This window comes from Linepithema humile, chromosome 5 (genome assembly GCF_040581485.1).
Source record: "Linepithema humile isolate Giens D197 chromosome 5, Lhum_UNIL_v1.0, whole genome shotgun sequence".
Lineage (NCBI taxonomy): Eukaryota > Metazoa > Arthropoda > Insecta > Hymenoptera > Formicidae > Linepithema > Linepithema humile.
This window is the reverse complement of record NC_090132.1, coordinates 20,592,700-20,605,801: the sequence shown is the minus strand read 5'-3', so window position 1 is coordinate 20,605,801 and position 13,102 is coordinate 20,592,700. Positions and strand designations below refer to the sequence as shown.

Genomic DNA, 13,102 nt, shown 5'->3' with positions numbered 1-13,102 from the left:
TGGCAGCACTGTATTGCGCTGTCACTAGCGTGGCCAGATTTGAGACGCAAGAAGCAAGCAGCATGAATGGAGGGGATATTGCGACGACATGTGAGTTCTGCGCTTCGGCCAGCTTCGGACTGGAAAAGAGCGTATTATTTCTGTCCTTTTTTACCGAATCGGCAACGAAGACGACGTCGTCACATCGCTGGTGTGTTGTTATCTATAATAGCGTTAAATGATTTCAGATTTGCAATTTTTATATATATATATATATATATATATATATATATATATATATATATATATATACACATATGTATTTAAAAATATGTATGTTGCAACATAAATTATTGCAAAAATGTTATTTAAAAAAATGATTTGAGTCTTGGCTAAAATTAGAGTTTTCGAATTAATCATACGATGGCGCTTTAGCTGTCTTCCTTTCACACAGAGATCCTAGAAGAGAAATAAAAATTGTAAGGACGCGATTAAGCGTTTTCTGACCGTTGCGCGTCCTCCAAAGCTGTTACACACTCGCAAAGAAATAAAGGATGGAGTCACATAACGGCTAAGATTTTTCAAGGTCCTCATTAACCCTCGCAAGCTTTTTTAAAATGCTCAAATTATATTTTAATGTTATAATTATTAAAAATAGCATCAAATTTGTCAGTCGAAAATGCTATTAGATAAAAATTTAATTATACTAAACTATTTAATCTGTTTACAAATTAGAATTACACTAGTAAATTACACTTAATGCAAAGAATATATAATTATAATACAGAAGTTTTGCATATGCTCATTTATTTCTTCCATGTAATAAAGTTACAATTATTAAAGATGGATTATATACAGCATTTATAAAATTATTGTAAAGATTATTTACACATTCGTACATGATCCTAGACTACAGATACAAAAGGTGAATAAAAAAGCTGTTCGTCTTCTTCAATCTATCACTATTATAAACATAATTGAGAAATATGAGGATGCTGTACTTTTTCCACGCATTAACATAATTGTACCTAATTTAAAAGTATTGAATTTATAGAGATTGCAAATTTGTCATTATTTCCAACTTGTTTTATGCCAAATTTAAACATAATGCGCACAATAGAGAAAATATTAAGAATAGAAACAAATATTAAGTATTAGGAATAGAAAATTGGAATTATTTTATTTCAGACCAAGAAAATGGGATGTATTATCGTATCATGAAAAAATTTAAGAATTAGAAATAACTAATCCATTTCATTCCTTTGTTTGAAATAAAATAATTCCAAATTCTTCTTCCTAATATTTAATATTTATTCCTATTCCTAATATTTTTTCTGTTGTGCACAGGGCCTTACAATATTAATACCAAAAATATGCGCATTATTTTTGGAAGCTGTGTGCGTACATGTTTGTGCTGTTTATCTATACAGCTATGGTGCATTTTATTGGGAAACACACATTCCTGATGATATACAATTATTTTTCGTGCTTTAAAAAATTATTATTTTCTTATTACATTTTCTCACTAAAAACGTATGAGTCTGAGAATTCTGTTTATTTTAAGATATTTTTGCATCATTAATGCATAGATGCTAGTGTTTAAAATTTTCAAACGTTTCAATATCCTGATAAACATATGTATAGTTTCCAAAAATAACACACATATTTGTAAAAATTATATATATGTAAAATAGAAAAATTTAGAAATTTGATGTGTGTGTATAAACGGTATGCGTTACGTTATAAGGGCATGTCCTATGTGAACAGATTAACTTGTTATACTGAGAGCATTTATGTTCATCAATAAATCTTTAACGTCGCTCTGAACCTGATCTGAGGTGTTAGATAATGAAAGACGTGAGCAGAAGTTACTCAACATTTCTATCTCAATCTGAGTATTTTTCTCTTGCTTTTGAAAATACACCATTAACATATCAACTACATGACGCATTTCTTCCTTGACTTTAATCATATCTTCTCCACCTTTGCAGTTCTGAAAAAGCTTCAATTTTGTTTGCGCTAATTGCAACGGATTGTAACCATATTTATCTAACAGATGAACATCAGTACCAGCTCCTAAGAGCAATGTCACTACCGATATTTTGCTGGTGACTGCGGCTAGATGCAGCGGCGTGTTACCAATACAATCACGTTGATTCGGGTTTGCTCCATACTCCAGCAATATACGAACCATGTCTGTATAACCTCTGCGTGAGAGAATATAAAAGTTAAACCAGTGTCAAAAAAGCAACTAAATATTATATGGTTGACGGCACGTTAAATACACAATAAAAAAAAAATAAAAGTTAAAGCTTATCATAGTTGTACTATCTTAATTTTATACTAATATTCAGTATTATTAGGACATTTTTACAAAAGTAGATGTGCATAGATACGTTAAAACATTATGAGCAATTCAAATCTTGCATCCAACATCACTAAAATTAACCTCATATTTAACACCACTTTGCCAACTCGAGTAAGTATAAGCTTAGAGTTGCGCACTGCAGTTTTTTCGAACTGTGTGTAATAAATAGATCTACCCATTTGGTCATTCAGTGATAACTCATGAAACAGGTAGATCTACTCGATCAACTGGCAATATGTTATTACTTGTTTAAATCACAAAGGATATGTAACTAAATGCGGTAATAAATAGTTTTAAAAATATATATAGAAGTGTATTTACTATGATCATTTAGATTACCTGCAAGCTGCATGATGAAGTGGAGTTCGCCCTTGTAGATCAAAACAGTTAGGTGATTCACCATTGCTCAAGAGTTCTTCCATCATCATGATATTATTTGATGCAGCGGCTAATCGCATCCTTCGTTCGGTAAGTGATTTTATCCCGTTAATGATTATGGGATTTTTGCGAGCACGAAGATGTGATCTTAATTTATGACAATTTCCTGCATTAAAATTAAAAAACATATAATAAGAAATTATAATCAAAATGGAAAATAACAATACAATCAAAATTGTAACAAAATACTTACTAGTTTTTACAAATTTAACAGGTGAGGTAAGTTTACTATACCATTTTAATCGATCACAATTCCTTGCCTAGAATAACAATATCTTTACATATCTTTACATTCTTATGTTTTTAATTTATAAATCCTATTCTTGATACATAAAAGTCAGGAATAAACTTCCGAAAAGTTATCACCTCCGATTTGGCTGATTTTTAGCTCAAATATTATTTTATCTAGTAAATAATATTCCCAAATAAATTTTTCGCGTAAATGCCCCCTTCACCCCCCCTCAAAGGTAAAACTGTTTTTGTTAATTATTTCAGAAAGAATTTATTGTACGGAAAAAGTTGTCAAACAAAAAATGAAGCTCATAAAAAGCTCTACAAATAAGGTCCTATACATATTTTACCTAACTCCAATATTTTAGTCGTTATCAAAAATCTGGAGGCAGTGTGTTCCGCCGCCCTGCGGGAGGCTCCACCATCAAACAACTATACACATATAGCTTGGATTGAATCTCGCTTTGCGTAGAAATTCCCACGTGGGTAAACCCACGTGGAACCCCGTTTCGCGTGGAAAGTGTATGCGTGGATGCCGCCCCTCCTACGGGGGCTTTTACAAGTTTTTTGATAATAATGATTAAAATATTGGAGTTAAGTAAAATATGTATAGGACCTTATTTGTAGAGCTTTTTATGAGCTTCATTTTTTGTTTGACAACTTTTTCCGTACAATGAATACTTTCTGAAATAATTAACAAAAACAGTTTTACCTTTGATGGAGGCGAGGGCACTGGGGGGTGAAAGGGGCATTTGCGCCAAAAATCCACGTGGGAATATTATTTACTAGACAGAACATTATTTACTAAAATAAGTATTTAGGCTAAATATCAGCTAAATCAGAGATGATAGCTTTTCGGAAGTCCATCCAAAGTCAGATTCAGTTAAAAGTTGAATTAAATTAGTAGAGATGAAAGAAATAGTTTGTAGTGGAGTATATTTTATACTCCACTACAAATTTTCACTCATGAATATTTATACTATGATTGGCTTTCTAAAACCACAATGATTAAAATCATAAAATGCATCATTGCTGCCAATTTTTAATTATGACTTAAGAAAATCAGTCTTGATTTAAGATTTGTATTAGCTTAAAGGTTCTATTGAACTTGAAGATGCCTTTTTGTATTACATTTTATTTGGTCCTTATGTTTATATTCAAAATAATATTTCCATTATATTTACCTCACTACAACAGTTCATTGGTAATGTTAGCTTTCCAGAATTTGGTGATATCAAATTACTGTCTAATGAATTTCCTTTGTTCTCATAATTATAATTCTCCAGTTGCAGATCTCCACACCAGCTGAATCCTACATGACTCGGCCATTTAATGTTATCCATGTCGATAGAAAAATTAGTAACGTTGTTATTGTTATTGTTATTGTTGTTGTTGTTGTTATTATTGTTGTTAACGACCTGATTAGCAGCATGCTGTTGACCATCATGCTGAACAAGTTCGAACAAGATCGAACTATCATTCGAGTCGTTTCCAGTTTCTACTCCCGAGTCTACCGACGTCATGTTTACATTCGAATACGCAACTAATAATCGAGGAACTATTTCACATTCACATAAATCTGGAAGTTCGTCACGATATGTAAACCACGTTTAGATATAAATTGCAAATAACAAAAAGTCGTTCTTTGTTAGCTCGCACATCTACACCGTTACAATATCTCATGAACATAGAGAATTAGATAGAGTGGAACACTCCGTACTCTATGCGCTTACATTTTAGTAAATTTTCTAGTAAATCTAGAAAGTTATAGCGATTTTGAGTGAACGGACCAAGGTTGATTAATGACGTCATTGTATCGTCTCCGCCAATAAAAAACTTGAAACGATTGGTGGTTTAGTACAGTCAGAGAGAAACCTGAGAGGGGCCATGCCATTGTTTTTCGTACGACGCTTTCTCTAGGCCGTACAGTAGCGCTAACTGGATCCATTTTTTGAGCCGGCGGAACTACATGGCCAGATCCACTTTTCGCTATGGTAAAACGGCCGATTGGTGTATGTCTGTGCTAGATCCATAATTGTGGATCTGGCCATGTAGTTCCGCCGGCTCGAAAAATGGATCCAGTTAGCGCTACTGTACGGCCTAGAGAAAGCGTCGTACGAAAAACAATGGTGGGCCCCTCTCAGGCTTTTCTCTGGTGATACATACATTAGAGAAAAATAAAAACACATTTTAAAAATCAAAGAGTAACAATAACATCATCAATATTATTATTATTAACATTTGTTATATTTAAGAAAAATAAATAAGCTAGAAATGCAACTAAAACGAATCTGCCTATCGTGCACACCACCAGATTTAAAACGCAAGCGTCGAAACTTTATTTTTTATTGATTTTTCAGAAAATAATAATTTTTTTAAATGAACGGACATTAAACTAACGGACATATCTTTTTACTAGACTAAAACACTTTACTTTTATTTTTTGTTAACAAAATTTAATTTAATTTTTAATCTAAATAAAACATAACGTTTTATAATTTTTTTTTTAATTATGACACGTTGGGGGGGGGTATAATATAAGATATATTATTAAACTTGTCTTCAAAAAACTGTTATTATAATAATTAATAGAATAAATAATAACGAATAACGAAATAATAATTAATGGAATGAATAATAATGAATCATTTATATACAAATTTATAACTATAAAAATTAATTTTTTGTAATTTTTATTCTTTATTACCTCAATTCAATTTTTATTAAATATAAATCAACATTCACAAATAAATAAACATTCAAGCATCGAGTATCTATCTATCATAAAAGAAGAAATTTTGCGCAATTGAGTTACTTAAAATTGGTAATAGAAAATGGAAAATACAAATTATATCTCAATAAATAAGAATTGTGTAACATAAATTTCGCATTGTACATCGATTAAATCGCGCATTTCAAAAGATTTATTTCATCGAAATTTATTGCACGGGCAGCCGTGTTCACGCAAAGCGACGTGTTTCGTGACATTTTCATTGCGTGGGCATTTATTAATTAAATTTTTATTCTTATATTTATTCATTTGTGTTATAATACGAAATAGAAAAACGCTCAAAAAGCTTTAAAACGCGGAATTTTAATCAAGTAAAATTAATTTTTATATTGGATCACGCTGACAAATCTACAGATAAAAATTTTAAAAATACGATACGATACAAAATACGATAGTAGGCGAAAAATAAAATAGTAAATTATTTATCAAAATTAAAATTTTGAACGCCAAAGAATATCTTATAATGTGGAAAATATGGTATATTATATTAGGAATTTCGACGCTGATTCACGGCATGGGGGGGGGGTTGTTTACGTTCGCTCTGTGACCTACGTATTTTATATCCTCTCTTCCTCACTCTCACACTTTCTCTCTTGCACACACTGATCGGCATGTATACATTCCTTTCCCTACTTCTTCCAAATAGTACTTTTCCCAATTTGATCTTATCCTTGAGCTTGAGCTAAATTTTACTATTTGCACGGCGGCACTTGAACGAGACAGACCGTTTCGCGTATCGGCGCGTTATCCCCCCTACTTCAATTCTTATTACTCCTTACAATTTTCCACCTTCCTCTCCCTCCCAATCGTTACCTGTTGCGTACGCTTTATCTTTTACACACACACACACACACATTAAAATATATTTTTTTTTTAATACATAAAAAATATTTCGTATTGTGTTAATTGCAGAGAAAACCAGACTTACACATAGCGTTTGGGGATTGTTTTGGTCGCGGCGTACGCGCTGTTTACGCATTCCATACTTTCGCTATCTCTTTCTTTTCTATCATACATTATCCTGCTTCGAATTCCCTACGTATTACTTCTGCGCGTGTTATCTTCTAGGCCTGCGCAAAGTCCTTGAGGTATCCTGTGGTATTTTGCCCCTTACCAGTCGCACGGCGGCACTCGTACGGATTGGTTGGTCCACATCATCCCTCCCTCTACCACTCTTACTACTTTCCACAGTTTTCCACCCTCTTCCCCCTTTTCCATCATTACCTGTTGCGTACATAGGGCTTGTTCGTTTTAGCTACACTGGGGCTGCTCTAGGTCTGCTCTACACAGGATAATACAGGACAGATAAATAGTTTGTCCTGTATTATCTTGTTTAGAGCAGACCCAGAGCTGCCCCAGTGCAGCTAAAACGAACAAGCCCATATTGTTCGGCACGGAGTGTCGAACGCGTATTCCGTGCGACAAGCGATATCCGAGTTATACCTTTGTCATTATACGACAAAATCGCGTCAGGAGTGTGTAAAATACCGTGTGATCGTCGTAATAAATACGCGTCGGGAGTGTCGTTAATGCCGAGAGTTATAGCGAATCTATAGATGAACGCATTTTTGCTGTATGACAAATATTGGGACACGATTTTTTTTGACTTTAGGCTTGGCTCGGGGGAGGGAAAGGTCGGTTTCAATCATAAAATCTCCACTACGGCAGGGCAATCTTCGGTTCTACGTGCAGCGCGCTAGTTGTACAGATAGCCGGACTGTCGAAGGTAGTCGAGGACGGCTACCGGAGTTAGTCAAACGCTACCGATTGCTTTTCAGATGTCTTGTATCTAGTCGGTTGATTGGATGACTAATCACCTCATCTTCTTCGAGCTTATCTTTGCCTTCTGTTTTGAGAGAATCGTGCCCCAATTGGTAAATGTGGTCATCTGAAACGCGGACGGAATTCGCGCGTAACGTCACAGCTTGGACAATTCGATTCGATTCGCCTGTGATGTCGGGAGTGCCGTTTTAAGTATCGCGCGATTTTCGTATTCAGGTACGCATGCGAGCAATGCGCCGCGAACGCGTGAGATTCAATGTGAGTGCTTCGAAGGACCACTGAGAGGAGGAGGAGGCTCAGGAGGAGCATCGGGCGCCAGCGGAGCAACTTTACGGTAAGCAATAATTCATTTATTTGTTATTCGCAAAATATTACATATAAAATATTATATAATGTAGCGGATATAAAATATTTAAAATACTTTAAATATTTAGTAAAATATTTATAATAGTAAATTAATATTTACCATTTTTAGAAATTTTTTACATATTATTATTTTAACTAATTAAACTTTTTTCTTTATTCAAAAAATATATTTTTGAAAATTTTAATTCTTTGTTTAGACGTGTGCATAAATAAACGAATATAAAGTTTAATGTGCGCAGTAATTATTTTATAAATATTTATTATTTCAAACACTAATTTGCATTTATTTTTTTATTTCACAGATCAACTTTGTGCGCGTAATCAGTGCTACAAAATATATTCGTTCCGTCGTATAGTATAACAAAATGCGCGTCGGGAGTGCCGTTAATGCCGAGAGTTATAGCGAATCTATAGATGAACGCATTTTTGCTGTATGACAAATATTGGGACACGATTTTTTTTGACTTTAGGCTTGGCTCGGGGGAGGGAAAGGTCGGTTTCAATCATAAAATCTCGACTACGGCAGGGCAATCTTCGGTTCTACGTGCAGCGCGCTAGTTGTACAGATAGCCGGACTGTCAAAGGTAGTCGAGGACGGCTACCGGAGTTAGTCAAACGCTACCGATTGCTTTTCAGATGTCTTGTATCTAGTCGGTTGATTGGATGACTAATCACCTCATCTTCTTCAAGCTTATCTTTGCCTTCTGTTTTGAGAGAATCGTGCCCCAATTGGTAAATGTGGTCGTCTGAAACGCGGACGGAATTCGCGCGTAACGTCACAGCTTGGACAATTCGGTTCGATTCGCCTGTGATGTCGGGAGTGCCGTTTTAAGTATCGCGCGATTTTCGTATTCAGGTTAGGTACGCATGCGAGCAATGCATGCGCCGCGAACGCGTGAGATTCAATGTGAGTGCTTCGAAGGACCACTGAGAGGAGGAGGAGGCTGAGGAGGAGCATCGGGCGCCGGCGGAGCAACTTTACGGTAAGCAATAATTTATTTATTTGTTGAAAATATTGTACATTAAAATATTTGAAAGACAAAATATTCACATTAGTTAATATTTATCATTATTAGAATTTATTCGCATATTTTTTTACTTTTTATTTAAATAATTAAACTTTTTTAATAATTCTTTTATTACATATTTGCTTAGAAAACGAATTAAAAGTTCAATGTACTCAATATTTTTTATGATTTCACAAATATTTCATATTGTGAACGCTGCTATAATTTTGATTTATTTCGTGTTTTACAGATCAACTATGCAGATCAACAGAACGACAACTCCGCTGCTGCGCATCGATCGGTGAGTTAGTTTAATTTGTCTTTTATTATTAAGATAATGGATCAAATAATGGTGTAAAAATATATAAACGCGAGACACTTTGCAGGTCGTATAATTTTTATTGCCTTATAGTAGTTATATCAAAATTTTATTCTTTTGTATTTTTTAAAAGTATTTTGAGTTGTACGTGCATTTGTTTTTAAAAGAACGAAGTACTTATTTTTTTAGTTAATTTATATTAAATTTAATTATGTGTTACTAATACATTAAAAAAAAGCAAAGTGTTTCTAATTTTGATTTTGATTGAGCCCGAAGTTGAAGCAACTTTCATCAGCCTAATAGCCCTTTGAATCCATATATATTAAATATTAATCATATAATATTAAAAATATAATCATACACCAGAATACTTTGAATAAAATTATAAAAGGTACACTATTTCTTCGATTCATTATCTTAAAATGGATAGGCTAGGACTTAGATGCGTTGATGAATATTTAATCCTGGAATATTTCCTAAATGTATTTCATGATTGACAGATCAGAACAAAATATATTGAATTATTCAGAGAGTTTGTAGAATTTTTTGATGACAGAATTGAAAACAATTTTTATATGTTTATATATCTTTATTTAATAATGTATGCACAAGTTGTTAAAGATGGCCAAAAGTTGTCGAAAACAATGGTGCATATATTACTGAACAAAGATGACTCTAAACATATAAAAATAGTTTTCAATTTTATTATAAAAATTATTACAAATTTTTTAAATAACCTAATATATTTTTATTCTGAATAATGTACTTATGTTTATATATTTATTTATATTTTTTTTATATAAGAAAAAATAGAAGAAAAAAAATATTTAAAAAAAAAGATTATACATAAAATAAAAGATAAAACTTGTTAATACATAGAAAAAAAGTATTTGCTGCCGCAGTAAATTTTATATAAGCTATCGTAGCAAAATTTCTTACAGTTGATTATTATTTGAACAGCAAAGAGATTTGTTATAGATAATAATTTTATTTACCGAAATTAGTTTTTAAATCTGCAAATTATATTGCTAATATATAATAAGAAATTTATTTTTATCTTATTATCAAAGTTTGTATTAATGGCGACAATTCATTGCAATAGTAAAATAAATTTATTAAAAATTAATTATTTTGTTGTAACAGCGAATTTTAACTTGTTTTCTCATCTCAAAATTTGTCGATTTTTTGAACAAACCAGATTTGTTGCATATTGAATAATCTGTAAAAGTAGTTACAATAGCGAAATTTTATCGCTAACATATTTAACATGCACTAGCAACGATTATTTTATTGCGATAGCAAAATTTCTTTTCTGTGTGTAAATGTGTACTTTCATTTCTTCCTTCCCTACGGTAAGTGGTTTATTTTTTTATATCTTTCCAGGATTAAATATTATAAATTGGCGTTGAAAAGCAAAAGTAAGAAAATTTTTAAATACATATGTACCACAAATGTATCACAAATTTAAATTAAAAATGAAAAAGAAAATTCTTTTACACAAACGTAAATATATTAATGAATTATGATATATTTGAAATAATTTATTTAATAAAAAAGGAGTGCATTTTTTATTAACAATTTATTTACAATTTTGAAATATATATTTATTCTTGCTATACGTCAATTTCTTCGCAATCTTTCCTAGCTTACCCATGCATCCGTGGTCCTATGGCTTAACACTAAAACACTAGAACTATCAAAGCGGTCAAAATAACCGGTTTATTCATTTTAGAATAATTATTTAAATTTATAATGTATTTTTTGAGATTTTTTTCTGTGACTTGTGTTGCATTGTGTTAAGTAATTAAATTGATTAATGTATTTTTTCTCTTTATCACCTTTTAAAAAGAAAGAAAAAAGAAATAAAAATTGGTATATGTTAATCGTCGGTAGTTCTAGTGTTGATCCCATGGTTGAGCGCGGAAATTCGAAATTCGTGGTCCCGTCGATGATGGTCGAGCACAGATCTCGAAACAACGTTGATACGATCGATCATTGAATAATGATCGACTATCAACAAAAATTTCGGACGCAACTAGCGGAAACTGAGCTGAGCTCTGCGCTAGCGTCCTGTGAGAAACACCAAGGTAGTAGCTCTCAGATTTTGGATGCAAATAGCGGTAACTGAGCCGAGCTCTGCGCAAAAGCATCCTGCGAAAAACTTTCTCGAAATTCAGATACAAATGGCGGTAACTGAGTCGAGCTTTGCGCTAAAGCATCCTGCGAAAAACTCCCCCCCGAATTTCAGATGCAAATGGCGGTAACTGAGCCGAGCTCTGCGCTAAAGCATCCCGCGGAAAATTTTTTGTACGAACTCTTAGGTATAGAATTTCTAATTAGGTAGGATTTTAAAACTTCTTATTACTTCTATATTGTATTTTTTTTTTTAATTTTTTGCTGTTGATAAACTTTGGAACTTCTGCTTTGGCAGTTAGTTTTTAGTTTATTGATGACAAAAATAATGATAAAACTTCGGGTGGGCAAACAGCAAGATTCTCTTTCAAAAAACGAAAGATGTTTCTTGCGTAAATTATGAAAAAGTTTGACGTTTAGACGTTTAAATGTTTAGATTAATAAATTTCACTAATAAAATATTACTACTTTTTGAATTATAAGAGATACTTTCGATTATACATAAAAAATCGTATTGTTCAGCTCTTTTTAACTAAAATATTTTGCATTATACATAAAACTTTTGAACGTTTAAATGATTTTATTGACATATTATTGACATATTGGCATATTATTTTTATTTTGTATTATCTTGTATATTATTTCGATGGAATACAGGATAATATATTAAGAAAAATTGTAATAAGCTAAATGTCCCAATGGCTGTGGATATGTCTCAATCTCCGAAAATATATAAACAAAATAATTTTTTAATATTCATAAATATAATGTCCGGAAACTGTGGTATATTTACGTATCCAATTATTTTTGCAAATATTTAATATCGTCGTTTAATAAATACAAATTTTGGTTTTAAATTTCCGCGAAGTAAATTTTAATTTTTATTATATAATATTAAAAATATTGTTTTCATAGAAAACATCACATCTTTAATAATAGTTAATTTTTAAATATATTGCCACTGGAACATTTCTCTTAAATATTGTAAACTTGTAAAAATCTTTTTCTCATTTGTACAAAATATTGTATTAATATATTGTATATTATATTGTATATTATATATTATATTATATAATTGTATATTGTATTACATATATATGTATGTATATCACATTATTGCATCTGTATGCAGCATTGTTGTGTATATGTCTTCTTCATTGTATATGTTTTCTGAATTTAATATTATTTATTGTATACTATTATTATATTGTATTTTGCTCGACAAACAATGTATTTTATTTTACAACATTTTTTAATTTCTCTTTCCATTGAAAGAAAGAAAATGATTGTACCAGAGAGAAACCTGAGAGGGGTCACGCTGCCGTTTTTCGTAAGACGCTTTTTCTAGGCCGTACAATAGCGGCGCGTACATCCATTTTACAGCCTGCCTGGAACTACATGGCCACATCTATTTTCCGGGATGATAAAAGAGCCCTGGTTGGTTCATGTCCGTGTTACATCCATTTTCCGGGATGGTAAGAGTCATGGTTGGTTCATGTCCGTGTTACATCCACAATTTATTGAACAGAAATACGTCTCGCATATAGATATAATTTATATAAATACAATTTATAACATATAGATATAATTTACATCTATATGCGAGACGTATTTCTGTTCAATAAATTGTGGATGTAACATGGACATGAACCAACCAGGGCTCTTTTACCATCCCGGAAAATGGATGT

General features: G+C 32.0%; 1 protein-coding gene and 1 long non-coding RNA gene across 2 annotated transcripts; one reads left to right on the top strand and one right to left on the bottom strand.

Moving 5' to 3' along the window:
* The first annotated feature begins 61 nt into the window (after window positions 1–61).
* LOC136999939 (uncharacterized) lies at window positions 62–1,496 on the top strand. The gene is made up of 2 exons (XR_010890246.1): window positions 62–190; window positions 434–1,496. It is a non-coding gene; the product is annotated as an uncharacterized lncRNA (long non-coding RNA).
* Window positions 770–4,729, bottom strand: LOC105679559 (ankyrin repeat domain-containing protein 54). The gene is made up of 4 exons (XM_012379639.2): window positions 4,201–4,729; window positions 2,979–3,045; window positions 2,687–2,891; window positions 770–2,186 (listed from the first exon to the last, which is right to left on the bottom strand). The coding sequence occupies exons 1-4, from the start codon at window positions 4,537–4,539 to the stop codon at window positions 1,748–1,750; spliced, it is 1,050 nt and encodes a 349-aa protein (XP_012235062.1). The 5' UTR covers window positions 4,540–4,729; the 3' UTR covers window positions 770–1,747.
* Window positions 4,730–13,102: the final 8,373 nt, after the last annotated feature.